Genomic DNA, 19,944 nt, shown 5'->3' with positions numbered 1-19,944 from the left:
CTTTTCCCAAATCTTCACACACGTCTCGCCCACTTTCTCAGGGGATTAGAAACATTTCTTCCTTTTTCTACTTTACCACAGTAAAAATGCTAATATAATGGGCCTGATACCTTTTTCCTCACACATCAAATTCTACTTAACAGTTTGTGCTTGTGTTATGATGGTACGTCACGTTTATTTGTATAGCACGTTTCACACACGCTTTGGATTTTAGTTTCGCTTTCTCTGGCAGCACAAAATCAAACATGGGCTAAATGTCTCGACAGTGCGGAAGATAAAATTCGCTAAAGTATCCGTTGCTTCAGGAGAAAATGAAGACATTAGAAAAGAGAAAGACTGTCTTTGTCCTGCTCGTGTCCCACATGCGATATGACGCATCTTTGTCGGGAAATATTTGTAACTTTCTTATATTAATTATGTTACCAATATTTACTGATATTTATTTCAGTACAGGCTGTAGTGTTTCACTGACGGAAGTGCTAAAATAAACACGCTTGAAGCCATCGTGCGCTCGCACATGTGTTTCAGTGTTAATCGTGTTTTCTCATGATTGAAGCTTCTGGGTTTTATAAGAAACAGGCCTGTGTGTGTGTGTGTGTTGGAGAGAAAATCACAGCCCGACCCATAAACACACATTACAGGACGCTCGAGTAGAGAAACCAAACCACGGCCGAGTGAACAAACCCGTAGAGATCGTGCTGTGAGCGGTTTATCAGACTGCAGATTTCATTGAGGGAAGGAAGTGTTTGTCATTGGTCTTTCATCAAAATATAGTGAGTCTGAAACAATCATCAATCTGCTCGTCGTCCAACCGTTCGTCAGCGAATCTCACAAACCTGTCGACATCAACTCCACTGGCAAAAGAAAGTATACTTCGCTTAAAGTCAATCTTGTTTTCAGATTTTTCATGACAATTGTTTCCTGTTACTGTAATGCAAATAAAATTATACATTATATTTAGCCTACTTAAATATCTAGAGCCAACAATGAGGTTCCATTTGTTAACATTAGTTATTTAACTAACAATGAATAATATTTCTAAAACATTTCTTAGTTATGGGAACAACATATACTGATGCATTAATAAACCATAAGTTGCATACATTTTTTAAAACATTTGTCCCTTTGTATATTAACTAACTTTTACAAAGATTAATAAACACACTAACTAATGAAACCTTATTGTAACTTTTAATATGCAATATTATAAAAACATATGAAATGTAAATGTGGTGATGTGATTTGTGATTTTACACCATGTTCATGTCTAGGTTTTGCACTGTCCTGATAAACCTCTCGTCTCAAAACACCATAGGAGCCTTTTAGGAAAAATGACATTCATATTGTCACAATACTTTGATATTGAGCCATTAAATAATTTTATGATCACACGTATCCCCCCGAGTCACAGTGAGGCTCCTGAAGGCAGTGAGGTGTGTGTGAATGATGGCCACATCCACTCGGCTTTAGAGATGTGGCTGTCTGAACGCTCCTCATGGGCGCCGCGAGTTTTACAGCTCCCGGGAGAACAGCGCTGGATCATAAATTAGTCCTCAAAGTGCCTCAGTGTCCGCTGAGATATAAAGGGATTAGGACACTGAGAGGGTGATCACTCTCACGCCTGACACCCATCCTCGACTCAGGCATTCATAACAGGAGCGCGTCAACACGGCCCCTGAGGGAGACACTGCTTCTGTTTACATGCACATTCAATCGGACTGAATTCATTCCTATTGATTTCGGATGGAGAGTTTACATCAACCAGTCCCTCCAGAAAAACGTGACTATGCGATCCCATGATTCAGTGTATAATCAGCCAAAGTTCGCATTTTTTTCAAATGCGCCGCACTTTCGCCGCTTAAAAAGATTTCCGTGCAAAATATGCAGGACTTGCGTGATTTCAAAATCCTCGCATTTTTGTTGCAAAAAAGTCACAGATCTTAGAAAGTTGAAAAATGTTGCGTTTGCTTCGCACGAGAGCCGCCATTTCCACCTGTTGCCATGGGAACGTTATGAAGTGACGTAACCTGTAACGTGTTGCCATGGAAACGTTATGAAGTGACGTAACCTGTTGCCATGGGAACCTTATGAAATGACATAACCTGTTGCCATGGGAACGTTAAGAAGTGACGTACAGTAACTTGTTCAAGGGAACGTTATGAAGTGACGTAACCTGTTGCCATGGGAACGTTATGAAGTGACGTAACTTGTTCATGGGAACATTATGAAGTGACGTAACCTGTTGCCATGGTAACGTTATGAAGTGACGTAACCTGTTGCCATGGGAACGTAATGAAGTGACGTAACTTGTTCATGGGAACATTATGAAGTGACGTAACCTGTTGCCATGGGAACGTTAAGAAGTGACGTAACTTGTTCATGGGAACGTTATGAAGTGACGTAACCTGTTGCCATGGGAACGTTATGAAGTGATGCAACCTGTTGCCATGGGAACGTAATGAAGTGACGTAACCTGTTGCCATGGGAACGTTATGAAGTGACGTAACCTGTTGCCAGGGGAATGTTATGAAGTGACGTAATTACGCGACGTGAACATCATTGAAAAGCTGTAAAACAGGAGCACACTTTTATTTTTTATATTTCATTTATTCATTTTTACAGAAGTTGTAGCTACTTAGCTACTTTTTAGCACTAGTTTCTGTTTGACGTCCATATTCACATGTTGTGTTCGCCTTCGTCTTCTTCGCTGGGTATTGGCACGCATGCTATTACGCGTCATTTCCAGTTAGTTTAATTGCGTGATTTTTCGCAACAAAACGTGGTTTGTAGACAAGATAGAACGGTTGGGTGACAGAGTTGTTGTCAACTGGTGTAGTGCGTTATCTCCTGTTGTGGATCAATCACGTTGTGTCGTGTGGTGTGAACAGCTCAACAACTTGATTTCACAGAGAGCAAGTCATGTAGTGTGAACCGCACAGTTCAGCCTGACGTTTTAAAATCATGTAGTGTGAACTAGGCTTTAAGTGTACTAGATTCCTGACGCCTCGTGCGCTGGATTTCCTCAGCAATTCATAGTTCCCACCGCAGATCCCTGGATCTCAGTAGCACTGCAGGAACATTTAAATGCTCCAAACTTTCTATAATGTTAAATAAGATCATTTCCATTCACTCTCTTGCACAGCTAATACGTTTCCGGACCATTTTAAAAACATGAAATGTCACTCACAGGGTGTTTTATGTCCTTAATGTGACACAGTTCTGAGTGAAACTGACATCCAGCAGGAGAAGAGAGTCGGCCTTGATTTATCTGTCAGGTGTTGTTTGGATCAACCAGACTTCTCTCTCTGTGTGTGTGTGTGTGTGTGTGTAACAAATATTATATTTTATAAATATATTACTACATTTATTTTTTTATTTCTTTTGATTCTTTTATTAGTTGTGTTTGCTGGAATTTATTTTATTTTTCTCTTCTTGGTTTTTGTTTGACACGTTATTGCACTGATCACTTATTTTATTTTTGAAACCTAATGTGCACGGATGAATTGATCACAATAACAGCAGGAATGTGAATTCAGTTCATTAGATAGTTGATTTTGATTTCTTGTTGACGTGAACAGACTCGATCCGGCTGAAGTCTGTGGTTGTGCTCTCTGGTGATGCGGTTCTTCTGTTGTTGGTGAGTGACAGTCGCTCAAAGGGAAGTTCACATGAAGGACACGAGAATCAATGAGTCTGTGAGACTGGAGCAATTCACCACTCTGCGCATAACAACACACAAGTTTGTAAAGTTCCCCCTGTGTTGAAAATGTTGAAAGTCTATGTGGTGTTTTTAATCCGCTTTAACACACACCGTGTGTAAGTTGATAAGTGGACAGCATTGCTCCTTAAAACTGCAGTGAACCAAAGACAGTCTCAAAAACACGCTTTGAAATCGCTGGTGTTTCTGACCTCACAAACCACCTTGTAACCAATCAGATCAACGTGTGATCGACAACCAGCGGATCTCTGAGTGAGTGAGTGAGTGGAGGCGGGGCTCATTTGTATATTCATAGAACCGCACATACTAAATGAGGCGAGGGTGTCGAGTTACATTCAAGAGATTTTAAGATATGTCATTATTGTGTTCAAAGATGAGTTTTATGGGATACAGTTATTTACTACAGGGGGACTTTAAATGTTTTAAAAGTTAAAACGTTCCATTTGATGATTTTTGTAATTGAAATGTTACATTTGAATGTTCTATGAAACCGTAGCAACAAAATGTTAGACAGACATCCGACTACAACGTTCCTTTCCATTAATGAACGTTAAGAAAACATTATTAAAGACAAGATCCCTATGAACCAATGTTCTGTTTGTTCATAACCCTGAGAGTGTTCCCTGTTGGCTGAGACGTGTGTGTGTGTGTGTGTGTTTGACACTGACAGGGCGTTTGGCACGGGGTGGCAGAGGTCACAGGCTGGCAGACTGATGGTGTGTGTGTTTGTGTGTGTCTCTCTGCAGGAGTGAGCTTGTTGGTGCCAGCGGGCGCCATCCCTCAGGGACGAGTCTATGAGATGTACGTGACGGTTCACAGGAAGGAGAGCATGAGGTAACGTGACAAACGTCCTCATTCTGGGGATTATCGCCCATGAAGACGCCCATCTGTACCTGACACACAACTACATGTGCCATTCTTACATTGCTCACTTATTAAAGTATCTGTTTGTCTCCGATCTCGATTTAGCAGTGACGCAATCTTATTCCTAAATGACAGTTCGTCTCTGTCTATTAAACCTTTGATCATTTCCATCACAGCGAGCATTCAGATGTACGTTCTGATCCAGAGAGAGCAGTTGTCATGTATGGATATGACACGGTGTCATTATTTCTGTCTTGCATGATTCAGATTATCACAGAAGTACTGGGATAAAAGCCTATAGTTCTGATATAATGACTGATGTCTACGGTTCAGTGATTTATATCCGTACTATAAACTTTTATCATGGTACTTCTGTGTACTTCTCATAAATCTGAATCAGAGCAAATCACCTTTTAGAAATAACTTGATGCTTCAAAAAACTATTGTCTTAATTACATCGTTTCAACAGTAGTGACTGTTAAAAACATGTATTTGTCATTGAATCAAGAGATTCGTTCAAAAAACACTGATTCATCCATTAATGAAACAAGTGAAGTCTTTATGAGTGAGTCATTGAATCAAGAGATTCGTTCAAAAACACTGATTCATCCATTAATGAAACAAGTGATGTCTTTATGAGTGAGTCATTGAATCAAGAGATTCGTTCAAAAACACTGATTCATCCAGTAATGAAACAAGTGAAGTCTTTATGAATGAGTCATTGAATCAAGAGATTTGTTCAAAAAACACTGATTCATCCAGTAATGAAACAAGTGAAGTCTTTATGAATGAGTCATTGAATCAAGAGATTCGTTCAAAAAACACTGATTCATCCATTAATGAAACAAGTGAAGTCTTTATGAATGAGTCATTGATTCAAAAGATTCGGTCAAAAAACACTGATTCATCCATTAATGAAACAAGTGAAGTTTTTTATGAGTGAGTCATTGAACCAAGAGATTCGTTCAAAAAAACATTGATTCATCCATTAATGAAACAAGGGAAATCTTTATGAGTGAATCATTGAATCAAGAGATTCGTTCAAAAACACTGATTCATCCTTTAATGAAACAAGTGAAATATTTATGAGTGAGTCATTGAATCAAGAGATTCGTTCAAAAACACTGATTCATCCATTAATGAAACAAGTGAAGTCTTTATGAGCGAGTCATTGAATCAAGAGATTCGTTCAAAAACACTGATTCATCCATTAATGAAACAAGTGAAGTCTTTATGAGCGAGTCATTGAATCATTCGTCTAAATGAAGAAAATAATAACAATTCAAATTAATTAAAAAAAAAAGTTATGTAATTGTTACTAATACAATATATTACAGAGATCTCATTTCTAGTCAATCCATGTCTATTTCTCTAGCATACAATACAGGTTGTTTCGAAGCAGCTTTATTATTCCGTGTCATTATTCAGCTCAAAATGTTCAATCAATAATATTACTGAATATGAATTGACTTTTAAAGCCTAACTGAGCGAGCCACGGGCGACAGCGGCAAGGAACGCAACTCTGTTGGTCGTTGATGTTTAATGTGTGTGTGTTTCTTCAGGCCGCCGCTGGACGACACACAGGAGACGGTTCTGAGTCCCGTGGTCAGCTGTGGTCCTCCTGGAGCTCTTCTGACCCGGCCCGTCATCATCACCATGCACCACTGCGTCGAGGCCGACAGCGAGGATTGGCTCATTCAGCTGAAGAGCCAATCACAGCAGGGCCAGTGGGAGGTGAGTGGGCGGAGCCATTTAGCAAGGAAGTTCAGATGGTGGCCATCGAGTTTAAAAGAACAGCCTAAAAATGTAGAAAGTCTATAGTCTGAAATTTTCATGTGTTTTTGTATTCGTCATTCAGTGGCTCTGAATTTGTCAAAACACCTCTCGAAATGCTTGCTACGGATGTGAAAAGCTCAAAAACATCGAACCTGATCCGAATTTTTTCTTGACGGACGAAAGTTTCGGAGGCAACGTGATTGACTCGACGTGATGTTGTTTATTTGTAAACGTGCGAAAATGTGAGACTTGAATTTTGAGCTCTGTGTGCGAGGACCTTAGCACTAAAATCTCCTACTCTTGAGTGGCTCGAAAGGTCCTGGGAAAATGATGCAAACTCAAAAAGTGTGAGAACAATAAACACACTAAATCTGACACTGGTATCGTAAACTTCTTGAGCTCAAACTCTCATACGCATAAAGACGAACCAACTGAGAATGTGAATCACAACATTACAAACTGATTTACAGCACAAAAGTTTTGAAAATCAGACAAAAATATATAGTTACAAGAACTTGGCTTCAGTGAGGGAAAGAACTACAATCCCATGAAGCATTGCGAACATCAGAATTTAATTAATAACTACAGAGAAAAATAAAACTGCTCTTTTAAAATGTTGATCATATTTATTTTAACAATATGTTAGATTTATGTTAAATGTGTTGCATATGTGTTTATTCAAACTGATCGACTCAATTACGTCATTCGCAGTGCTTCATGGGAGTGGGCGGAGCTAAAGAGCTCTTGGCATGTTTTGCTCTCTGATTGGTGGAATTGTCCGCACAGCATCATGGGTAATGTAGTTTTTCACCAGGAATTCCTCTGTAAAACGCTATTATTTTAAAACTAAGCTGAAATGATGCAGGCACAACACAAGCAAACCCTCGCAGCTCACAGTGGGACTTTATAGGTTTAGAAGTAAATCATAAATATCATTTAATCATTAAAAATCAATTTCCCAGTGAAATAAAATCAAAACCATTAAAAAAAAGAAAACCATTAAAAAAAGCATTTCCGTTACTTGAAAAAAACGTTAACTTTGACGTTGTGGCGCAGCAAACTGCATTGGTTAAATATGAATAACTTATTTTTTCACTTGTGTCCATGGAATGAAGCAGCCGGAGGTCAAACGTGTTCATCTGAAGCATCTGAGCTGTTGATGTGCGATCGTGTGTGTGTGTGTGTACATATGTGCGACCCCCTGCCGGTGTCCCGTTGGATATCAGGCGGCCCGGACACTCGCTGCAGCCAAAACACGCGCCGACTGTCAGCTCAACACGGACCCGGAGTTAATTAGACGATGGCGATGGAGAACGTGATGTCAGACGAGTTTCCCACCCACTGGCCTTGTCATGATCACGGGCGACGAGGAGAAGTTGTTTATCCGAAGCAGAAATGAACAGAACTCCTCCGGGCCTCTATTGTTCACACAAACACAATGTTGGCGAGTTAATTAGCCATGCAGGAGGCGACGCAACCCACGCAAGAGCTGCGATACACTCACACCACCCTCAACACACACATTCACACCCTCGCACTGCTGGAACGGTACAGTACACTGCCGCAGTGTCAGAAGAACTGGAGGACGGCGTCCGAGGAACAGACTCGACACCACAACTAAATATTTAAAAGAAATAAAGCTCAAATAAAAGATCATCATATAAATACTAGATGGAAAACTTTAAAGATATATATATATATAATTATGAAGTACATGAAATGATTAAACTTGAAACTAAAATTAAAATGAACTGAAAATGTGAATATTTCCAGTTTGGCAGTAACCTAATGAAATGGTTTTGAAAAAATAATAACTAGTGCGAAATCTTAAATAGTTCGAAATACTACTATAAAACAAATCATTGGATAATTTACACAGTTTATAATATAATGATAAAATATAACTACAGTATGTTATGAATTATATTCGGTTTTGTTATTGTAAACTAAAACAATTGAAAAAATGTTAGTTAACTTAAAATCAAGCTGAAATAAAATAACATGTAAATAATAGATTTAAAACTTATAAAACTTTTTAAATAATTGTAATAAAAAATATATATATAATACAAATGGCAAAAGCACAAACTAAAAATGTAACTAAAATTAAAAAGAAACTGAAAATATAAAAATAAATACTCATTTAAAATGTGAATAAATTCTAGTAATACTAAAATAACACTGCAAAGACCAATTATTGGCCTCCCTCTCTCTCTCTCTCTCTCTCTCTCTGTGTCTCTCTCTCACTCGGACTCTCTCTCGCTCTCTGTTTCTCTCTCTCTCTCTCTCTCTCGGTCTTTCTCTCTGTGTCTCTCAAATTCAAATGAGCTTTATTGGCATGACCATTACATAGGCAATGGACAAATAATTAGTAAATGAATCAGTAAACAAATGCATGAAATACATGTGTATATATATATATATATAAACAAACAAACAAACAAACAAACAAAAAAAGACAGTTTTGAACCAACATTCTGACTTTAGTTTTGTCTACTGGTTGACTCTCGTAGTTTGTCTGTGTCTCTCTCTCTCTCTCTCTCTCTCTCTCTAAGTGTCTGTCAGAGCTGGGCTCCTCCATCAGTGTGACTCTTGGTCCCGAGAGACGCTCTCCTCTTTTGAGCTGCTTAGCAACAGTCCGTGACCTTGTCTCATCTGATCCCACATAAAGCGCTGTTGGATGGCCTTCAGCCGTTCGCACAGAGGAGCGAGCGATGGTGGGCGTCTGGTGGAGTCGGCCAGAGGAAGTCCTGTTGTCTTCAGATCAGATAAACTCTTGTCTGCTGTGCTGGAAAGAAAGTGTGTTTCATCCTGCGCTCTTCCCTCAATCTCTCGTTCTCTTTTGCCTGAAATAACGAGCGCTTCCTGTTGCTGAGAGACGCCGCGGTCCGTCAAACACTTTCTGCTGCCGTTTCATTATTCAGAAGCTTGTTCCCTGCATGCATGCATAATCTGATAGAGACACAGAATAGATGTTTGTTTGCCTCCCAAGCGTCTTCTATTCGCCTCTAAATTGAATGCAAATTCAGTTTAAAAAGAAGAAACTTCCTGTCACGGCACGGATGAACCGCACGCGGGGAACCGCTCGGACCTCACACACACACACACACACTCTCTGACTGAGTGAATCAAAGCAGCGATGAAGTAATGAACAACAGTTGACCCAAAATTTGAAAGTGTGTGTGTGTGTGTGTGTGTGTGTGGGTGGATGCTGTCTAGATCCAGAAATGTGACAGAAAACACACATAAGTATCATAACGTTAATCCATATGACTCATGCACACTCATGCATATTCAAATCTGCCGTGCTGCATTCATTTATAAAGGGTGTTGTCATGCATACAGTTTGCTTCTCTCATAAAACCTTAAATTAAAGCTGAAATTAAATAAAATAAAATCATATATAAATATTAGATTAAATGAAACTGAGAAATTTTATGAATTTTATTTTTTAAATATCAAATGAAACAGAAAATTGGAAAAACAAGATTAAATTAACATTACATAATGACTTAAATTTCAGTTGGTTTCTCTCATAAATCGCACAATTATACACTATTATATTATATTCATCTCACTTGTGTTGGTAAAACTAAACCAACTAAAAAATGTTCATGGTCATTGAAATCAAATTAAAATAAAATAAACATTACAAACTTTGCTTTGTCAACTAACTAAACAAAATTATTTCAGTGCATTATGACTTTGATTTTAGTTTGTTTCTCTCTCATAATCCTCATTTAATTAAATATTATATTTTTGTAAAAATTAAGTAAAATCAAGCTGATATAAAATTAAATATTAAATGGAAAAGTTAAACTTTTTAAGAAATAATATTATTATAGTGCATAATGGCTCCTCTCATAAAGTCACATGACGTGATGGTGTCTAGTGTTTTTGAACACGGTATGGAAAATAATCAGCGACTGTGTTTTTATGTTCGGCGGCACTTCTCTAGGAAGGTGTGTGTTCCGCTCGTGTGTGTGTGTGGGTTCGAGCAGCACATGTTCTCCAGAGTGTGTTGAATAATATCCCGTAATGGCACAGTTGTGACGGTGATGGATACTCGAGGCACAGGCAATAACGCCACATGCGTCTGGACCTTTAAACAAAGAAATAACTATCGATTCCATCTGACGCGTGACAGCCGTAATATCCGTGTGTGTGTGGAGACGCGGTTCCTTCACACACTGATGATGACTGGTTGATCACACACAGATAGGAAATATTGCGTTCCCGGTCGTGTCAAAATACATATCCGTCCGAGTCATTCCACGCGGTAAATGTGTTTTTCACTCGCCCACTCTTTGATTTGATGCGTTTGCCGTTCAGAAAATGACGTTCCTCTGTTTCTGAGTGCGCATTTCTGTCTTTTCTCCTTCGGAAAGCAACATTTCTCCGAGAACGTTAGTGGACGGTGGTTTCTGCATACATTGAGCGACAGCTCGTTGCTCTGATGAATGGACTGAGAGCTGGAGTAAATAAATCATTCTGCAAGGCATTAGCCCAGTTTTCCATCCTGTTTGCTAATTATCTCACTAACGCGCTCAAATCCCGCGCTCCCACAGGATGCGTTAAAGAGGCTAATGGCTAGTCATAATGCCGCTGTTTAACGGCCAAGCCGACTATAAAGTATTTTAATTCCTTTTCTCTCGTCCGTAATGGGATGAAATTAATGACAGTGTGAGCGTCAGGATTAGAGCTAATAGATGGAGACGCTTCCCAGCTGCGTAATGAGACACGCACACACACACCAGCACGAGCGTGAGGTCAGAGGTCACAGAGAGCAGGTCCGGCGCAGTGATGAGCTCGTGATGTGAACACACACACGTTCAATTATGCACACACTCACTTGCACACTCACACAATTAATCACACATTCAGAATCGCGCACACACTCAAAAACACACACACACACACACAAACTAACACATGTATTTCTTCTCACTGAACTGCTGTTATAAGCACTGTTTGTGGTCAGTAAGAGTTATTCAGTATCTGAAGCTTAGAAGCATCAGGATAAACTCTAATCATTAAATATCACATTAAAAATAAATATTACAAACTATTAACATCGGAAAATGGTTCGAGTTTCAGGGCTGAGAAAGAATATTACAAGTAACATTGCTCACTTTATTATAGTTTATTATTTCTCTGTAATGTGGAACAATTAACTTTTAAAATATGAAGCGCTCAATTCCCAGTGCACAGTGTGTGTGTGTGTGTGTGTGCACACACACACACTAACCCGACCCCTAAACCGGAGGGTTCTCTTTACATTCGCTCTGTTTTGGACTGATTGTTTGAATGAGTTGAGTTCCTGGATCATTAGACTGAACACTGTCTGGAGTTTAGTGGCTTAAAATGATCCGATCGCAAACTGAGAAACTGAGAACGAAATCCAGTGAAATGATTCGAGTAGAAATACTCCCAAATCATGCACTCGTGTAACGCCATTGGTCGACTGAAATGTTGTACGTTTAATGTTGTTAATATGTCTGTGGTGTTTTTAATATGCTTTAATTAAGACAAACCATAAGTGTGGAGGCGGGGCTCATTTGCATATTCATAGAACCGTGTTTAATAAATGAGGCAAGGGTGTCGAGTTACATTCAAGATATTTTAAGACATGATTTATGATTTTTCTTGGAAAAACATGTAATTGTCATTTTGGTGATCAGAGATTAGTTTTAAGGGATACAATGGTTGACCAGAGCAACTTTAATATATTAAAGTTAAATGAATAATTGTAAATGGGATTACAAGTGTTTTGACATCAGACACACTGAAGGTGTGTGTGTGTGTGTGTGTGTGTGCAGGACGTGGTGGTCGTGGGCGAGGAGAACTTCACCACCCCCTGTTATATCCAGATGGACGAGGAAGCGTGTCACATGCTGACGGAGACGCTGGGCACGTACTGTCTCGTGGGTCGCTCCGTCAGCGCCAACTCCTCCAAGAGACTGAAGCTGGCGATCTTCGGGCCCGTGAGCTGCACCGTGCTGGAGTACAACATCAGAGTCTACTGTCTCGACGACACACAGGACTCGCTGAAGGTGAGGCACACACACACACTCTAACCTGGCCTCTAAACCTACCCATCACACACACACACACACACTAACCCAACCCCTAAACCGGCCCATCTTTCACACACACACTATATATATATATATATATATATATATATATATATTTTAGGGCTGTGCAAAAATTAATTGCGATTAATCGCATCCAAAATAAAAGTCTGTGTTTACATAATATATTTGTGTGTGCTGTATCTAATTATTTTGTATATATAAATACACACATGCATGTATATATTTAAGAAAATGTGTTACTCATATATAAAATATTTATATTTATATAATATAGATTTTGTATTTATATATATATATATATATATACAGAATTTAAGCGCAAATAATTCTTAAATATATAGATGCATGCATAGGTATTTATATATACAAAATAATTATATACAGCACACAAATATATTATGTAAACACAAACTTTTCTTTTGGATGCAATTAATCGCAATTAATTTTTGCACAGCCCTAATATACATATATATATATATATATATATATATATTAATAAGAATTAACAATAATATTTTAATAATAATTTATAAGGGAATTATTTATCATTTCTAACATTATGAACTATGTAGTGAATCAGTTCATTCAGATGATTCATGTGAAAGAACCAGTTCAAAATTATTCAGTGATTCATTGATTTAATTCCATGTGCATGATTTCACTTCTCGTGTGCGGCTGATCATTTTTAATTAACTTTCAGTTTATTGTATAAATGTTTGTGATTTCTTGTCTTATTAGTTGCTTTTCATGTTATTTTTTAGTCTAAAATGTAGTCATTTTGTTATGCGTGTTGTCATTAAGTTTAATATTGCTATTTAGGTTGTTTTATTTCATTTCCAGTTAATAATTTAAGCGCTTCAATTTAAACTCAGTTTCAGTTTATCGCCAAGCAGACATTGTTAATTTTCAGAAATGTAATTTATATTTTATTTCAGCTTTATTTTGATAATAAAGTAGATTAAACTATTTAGTTCATGATAATAACCCTTTTTTAATACATCAAGTTGGTTAATTATCTAAGAACTTTAGTTCTGTTTGTCAACTAATGTGTCCAACTCTTCTTGTGAAGTGTTAAAAGTAGTTTGCTGCTTTTTGTTTGTAGAAGTGCAGGGTGACCAGTTCAGTCTCAGTGTGTGTGTGTGTGTGGGTGTTTGCAGCAGATGTAGTGTAGGTGTCAGCAAGCAACAACATCATCTGAATATAAACAATGATATGCATATAATTTCTCTTACCCCTCGACATATTAACCCACTGCACATTCATAAATCACAAACTAACCATGCAAAACTCATTAAAGTGCGAGTTGATGGCAGATGAATGCGTGTTTGTTCCTGCTGAGCGCTGACGTGTGTGTGTGTCCGTCAGGAGGTGCTTCAGATGGAGAAACAGATGGGCGGGAAGCTTCTGGACGAGCCCAAGTCTCTGAACTTCAAGGACAGCACACACAACCTGCGCCTGTCGCTGCACGACATCCCACACACACTCTGGAAGAGTAAACTCATCGCCAAATACCAGGTACACATCACTTGCCGAGTATATTTTTTAAATATGTATACTTTCATTTTGGAAAACTTATTTTACTTTAAAAACATTGACATCGTTATTTGGATCTGAAGACATTCGCTGATTCATGAACGAGTTGATTCTTTCCAGCGAACCTGTGGAGTTGGTTCACAAATCACACTGAACGAATCATCCATGAATCACTGATTCGATTGAGTCAACGACTCTCTGATCCGGTCAAAATGAGTCATGAATTGAATGATATTGCGTTACTCTTAAAATAGTGAAGAATTTTGCCACATATGTGCTCAAATTCATTTTCTCCATTTTTACAATAGTATATAGTTTATTATTTACTTTGCACACTTGAATCATCAGTACTTCTGTATTGTTACTCAAGAAAACCAGAAAATGAGTACTTTACTGTTTGGAGGATTTGTTTAGAAAACAAAAACAACGAAGTTATTAAAAACTAAAAAAATGACTAAACAAAACTATAAACTGAAGTAAAATGTATTTAAAAAACACATTTTAAAAATGACAATTAAAACTAAGTAAAAATATGAAAACATTATATCTAAAAATAGAACTGTATATGAAACTACAACAGTGTCAATAGTAAAATAACGATGATGTGGGGTGTTTATGATGTTAGTTTCCCCCTTTGAGGCACTGTGTGATATGATCTTGAAACTGGTGTCTTTGGTCCGTGTTAACGCAGAGACGGTGTGTGTGTGTGTGTCAGGAGCTCTCCTTCCAGCAGGTGTGGAGTGGATCTCAGCGTAACCTGCACTGCACCTTCACCCTGGAGCGCTTCAGCTCCTGCACGCTCACACTCTCCTGTAAGCTGTGTGTGAGACAGGTGGAGGGAGAGGGGCAGATCTTCCAGCTCAACACCACCCTGGCTGAGGTCAGGCTCACAAACACACTCTACATCTGATGCACACTAAAACACACAATGCGATTTGACCAATCACAATCCGCCATTTTTGTTCCGACAAAGCAGTCAGGAGAGTTAATCCAAACCGGGGGTTCGTGGACGATAAGCTGCCATTGGTCGCATAATGGCCCCGAGGGGTCGTAGGAGTCCGTATCCCCCCCCCCCACCCCAATCCCATCCCACAGACCTACTATTTGTCCAATAACTCACTATATTGGTCAAACGGCCCAGGACACTACCCCACCCATTCCCGGGCCACACGTGGAATGAAACTCATCAGAGAAACTCAAAATTTGGACTCGAAAAAACTAAAAGGGGTACCACTGTCGTTTTTTTCGGGGCGAAATTTTGAGTTTCTCCAATCTTCTCAAAACTCTGGACCTGAGTGCAAAAATGGAGTCTCTGAGATATGGAGATCCCACGTGGCATTCATCCCATTATAAAAATAGTGGGGTCGAGGACGGCCCTTGGTGCCACAGACTCAGGGGGCCTCCCTGAGTGCAGTAAAATAGCTTTCATCCCAAAATTTTGAAAGCTAAGCTTAAAAACCACGTGTCCACAAACCCACTATTTGTCCAATAACCCACTATTTTTATAATGGCATAAATGCTACGTGGGATCTCCATATCTCAGCTCTGGAAGGGTCTAGAGCCTCCATTTTTGCACTCAGGACTAAGTCTCATGGCCCTCTATCAGAATACAGAGTTTTGAGAAGATTGGAGAAACTCAAAATTTCGACCCGAAAAAAATGACAGTTTTAGATTTTTCGGGTTGAAATTTTGAGTTTTGAGACAACACTGTATTCGTTTAAATTTATACGTTAAAAAATGACCAAATTTGGAAGTTGAGACTTTGACACTGACAGATCAGGTTACTTTTGATATGAAACCATGTCCCCTTTTCACTGTGTGAGAACATGGTGTGTGTGTGTGTGTGAGTGTGGGTGTGGCTTGTTGGCCATAGCAACAGGAGCTCAACAGGAATGCTCAATTACACTTGAAATAATTTTTGAATAATTAAACAATATCTGAAAGCTTTTGTCAGAGATGAGGTAGTGTGTTGTGTCTGAATCTGAAGGTGTGTGTGTGTGCGCAGGACTCTCAGTGCATCGACACGTCTCTCCTGGACCCGGCCAGTAACATCACGACACTGGTGGGTCCGAACGCCTTCAGGATCCCACTGTCCATCCGGCAGAAGCTGTGTGGGAGTCTGGACGCGCCTCAGACCCGAGGCAACGACTGGAGGATGCTGGCGCACAAACTACACCTGGACAGGTCAGTCACATGACCACTGCACTTCATCTGTGTAACCATACGCATCACGATACGAATGATAAAAATCGGGAAATATCCGAGCCCTGAATTGGCTTCGTTCAAAGCCCGGCAGTATCAATACGTGCGTCGCCAGGAGTTCAAGCACAGCCCTAGAAAACATATTATAAAGACACACTTACATATTCTCTGATATGAGAGCATATTACACTGAAGTAGACTTTATACATGTTCATTAAAAAAAACGGTTGCATTATTTCCTATTATTATTACTGTAACGCTGCTTTGAAACTCTATTGTGAAAAGTGCTGTAGAAATAAAGGTGATAGGACTGTTACATACTGAACACTAGGTGGTGCTCTAGTCACATGTTCTCCTGGTTTGCTTTTTCCTGAAGTTACACTGTTGATGACATTGAAAGAGTTGTCTTTATAAAAATGACCCTCAATTTATTGGGTGTTTTCTGCTGCTATGACCACAATTCCATTCATATCAATATTGTTGATGTTTCTATTTGATTAAATGTTTTTTCCATATTTTATTTTTATTTAAGGTCATTTTCAATAGTTTCAATGTCATTTTTCAGTTTGTTTTGATTTTTTTTTTTCATTTAATTTTAATAATGACATTTTATTCTATGTAATAATTTAATCAGCAAAATGTTCATCTTCCTAAATGAAATGTAAACTTTGTGTTTAAACTTTAGAGCACATTTATATTTACTCACAGTGTAATAATGTTTACTAACAAACACAAATCAATCTTCCTCCTACTGATGACCTGTGTGTGTGTGTGTGATCAGGTATCTGAACTACTTCGCCACCAAGTCAAGTCCGACCGGTGTGATCCTGGACCTGTGGGAAGCCCAACACTTTCCCGACGGGAACCTGAACCGCCTGGCCGCCGTTCTGGAGGAGATGGGCCGTCACGAGAACATCGTTTCCATGGCAACCGAGCACTGACATCACCGTGACGACGGCAGACCTGCTCCGAAACGCATTCAATCCCGCAAAAACAAGGAGACATCCCGAGGGAAGAGTCTGTGCGATTCCTGGTACAGTTTTCTTTTCTATTCGTCGAATCAGTTTCTTAGGAAACGCGACTTCTGCTGTCCAAATACTGGACTTTAGCCCTCCCCGACACGTCACATGACCAGTACCGGGACACGTCACACGACCGAGACACGGGAGCGGCTCGCAGGCGATTAAAACACGCGTGTTGGAAAATGCCTTTATTTATACGTTCCTTTCTTTTCATATCTGTTTTGTTTTTGGTCTTCTTGCGCCATCCAGTGGACAGAGCCTGTAACGACACGTCCAGTCTCCTGTGTATATACAGCAAACTGTAAAGTTTAACAGTGTTACTATGATTATTACTTTTCATTTTATTGTTAATTGCGTTTTGTTGCATAGTGATCTGTATGTAATCGAAATTTAGAAGACAAACTAGGGACTAAACTCTTTTTAACTGTGCGATTCAGTCCTGGATGTTCAACGCCTTTCAGGAACACACACATGTTCATCATAATCACGTTGCTTTTGTACGGCGAGGGTTTCAGTACGGCATGTGAATCGCTGCGACTTTAACGGATCAGAGGACGTTCACCGATGGATGCATGCAGTCGAAATAACTGTACAAACTAAACTAATAGCCATTGAGTGTTTGTGATTCCAGCGTCCACCTTCAGTTGTCCAGATTTATAAAGCTGTCTATGCAAATTCTGCATCCTTTATCAAACTAACTATACATGCTAGCAGTCGCTTTCCATAGTTACCAATCATGCGATTATATTTATAGTGAGGATGTTACTTATTTTATGGCACGTTCATGATGTAATTTGCGAAAGCTTGCATCTCCTCTGTGAAGTTTCTGTACAAAATGTAAGAAAGAATTTTTAAACAAGTAATAAATTATATTTATATGCAACACTGAATTCTGGTGCGTCTTGGTTTTTTTTGTGACGGCAAGTGCTTCACAATATGAACAAGCAGCTTTACAGGAACAAAGGTGAAAATATGATCAAGGGTCAGTATGAATTTAAATGTGTTCATCACACCATGTGAAAAAATGAGTGCTCGACCGCAGAGGTGGAAAGAGTACTGAAAATTTGTACTCAAGTACAAGTACAAGTAGTTGCTAAAATATTACTCAATTACAAGCAAAAGTACTGGTGTTAAAAATGTACTGAAGTAAAAGTAGACCCTTCCAGAGCTGAGATATTGAGATCCCACGTAGCATTAATGCCATTATAAATATCTCAATATCTCAGCTCAGGAAGGGTCTGGAGCCTCCATTTTTGCACTCAGGACTAAGTCTCATGGCCCTCTATCAGAATCCAGAGTTTTGAGAAGATTGGAGAAACTCAAAATTTCGACCCAAAGAAAAAACAACAGTGGTACACCTGTCATTTTTTGTTTAGTTTGTTTTTTTCAGTGCGAAAAAATAAGTTCCTCCAATCTTCTCAAAACTCTGGATTCTGATAGAGGGCCATGAGACTTAGACCTGAGTGCAAAAATAGAGGCTCTAGCCCCTTCCAGAGCTGAGATATTGAGATCCCACATAGCATTTATGCAGAGCCGGCCCGAGCCTTTTGGGGGCCCTAAGCAGAATTTGATTTGGGGGCCCCTCCCACGACGTGGAGTCACCTGTGTTTGACGATTATTGACACAAATGTCACGCAATAGCCTAAAGTTACATTATAAATGAATACACTGAGGTTATAGGCTACTACAAAATTAATACTTAAATACCTAAAACGTGTTACATAAATCCCATGAAACTGCCTGAAGATCGGTTATAACGGTACACAACACACACATTTAGAGGCTTAAATAACTGGGAATGTTAAAGGATGTATAGGCCAAACCAGGTTTAATCAGAATCCCGATATTGACACGGATCATCACAACATGTCTTCATATTAGGGACTGAAGTGAGTGTTGGCAGTCAGGTGCTGGAGGACTGGAGGAACGGATGTGAAGAGGACACAATCAGCGGCAACACGCACTCATCCACACAAACACTGCTGGGCTTATTACACACAGCACTGATCTGGCACTGCACTACTGTGTACTAGACCAGACAGCAGGTGCACACGCACACACACACACACACACACACACCGCAGTCAGTGTGTGAATCTCATCAAAACCAGATCCTGGTCACACGTCACCCCAAAATATAAAGCAGGAAATATATAAACTTAGTCCTGAGTGCCAAAATGGAGGCTCTAGACCCTTCCAGAGCTGAGATATTGAGATATTTATAATGGCATTAATGCTACGTGGGATCTCAATATCTCAGCTATGGAAGGGTCTAGAGCCTCCATTTTTGCACTCAGGTCTAAGTCTCATGGCCCTCTATCAGAATCCAGAGTTTTGAGAAGATCGGAGAAACTTAATTTTTCACCAGAAAAAAAATACGAAAGGGGTACCACTGTCGTTTTTTTTTTCGGGTCGAATTTTTGAGTTTCGATATATCAGCTCTGGAAGGGTCTAAAACCTCCATTTTGGCACTCAGGTCTAAGTCTCATGGTCCTCTATCAGAATCCAGAGTTTTGAGAAGATTGGAGAAACTTAATTTTTCGCCCGAAAAAAAAACAAAAACGAAAGGGGTACCACTGTCGTTTTTTTTTTTTTCGGGTCGAATTTTTGAGTTTCTCTAATCTTCTCGAAACTCTGGATTCGGATAGAGGGCCATGAGACTTAGTCCTGAGTGCCAAAATGGAGGTTCTAGACCCTTCCAGAGCTGAGATATGGTGATCCCACTTAGCAT

At 39.2% G+C, this 19,944-nt stretch overlaps 1 protein-coding gene across 3 annotated transcripts in view; it reads left to right on the top strand.

Moving 5' to 3' along the window:
- Positions 1-18,103, top strand: part of unc5cb (unc-5 netrin receptor Cb) — a 189,489-nt gene extending 171,386 nt beyond the window's left edge. For all 3 annotated transcript variants that reach the window (XM_039662011.2, XM_089126524.1, XM_039662012.2), the window contains 7 exons: positions 4,465-4,552; positions 6,145-6,316; positions 12,178-12,411; positions 13,822-13,971; positions 14,705-14,869; positions 15,995-16,173; positions 16,973-18,103. In XM_039662011.2, the coding sequence (XP_039517945.2) occupies positions 4,465-4,552; positions 6,145-6,316; positions 12,178-12,411; positions 13,822-13,971; positions 14,705-14,869; positions 15,995-16,173; positions 16,973-17,132 (1,148 nt within the window). In that variant the 3' untranslated portion in view covers positions 17,133-18,103. The remainder of the gene's footprint in view (positions 1-4,464; positions 4,553-6,144; positions 6,317-12,177; positions 12,412-13,821; positions 13,972-14,704; positions 14,870-15,994; positions 16,174-16,972) is intronic.
- The last annotated feature ends 1,841 nt before the right edge of the window (positions 18,104-19,944 follow it).

Source organism: Pimephales promelas, chromosome 23 (assembly GCF_988280905.1).
Source record: "Pimephales promelas chromosome 23, fPimPro1.hap1.1, whole genome shotgun sequence".
Classification (NCBI taxonomy): Eukaryota; Metazoa; Chordata; class Actinopteri; order Cypriniformes; family Leuciscidae; genus Pimephales; species Pimephales promelas.
This window is presented reverse-complemented; position numbering and strand designations above follow the sequence as displayed.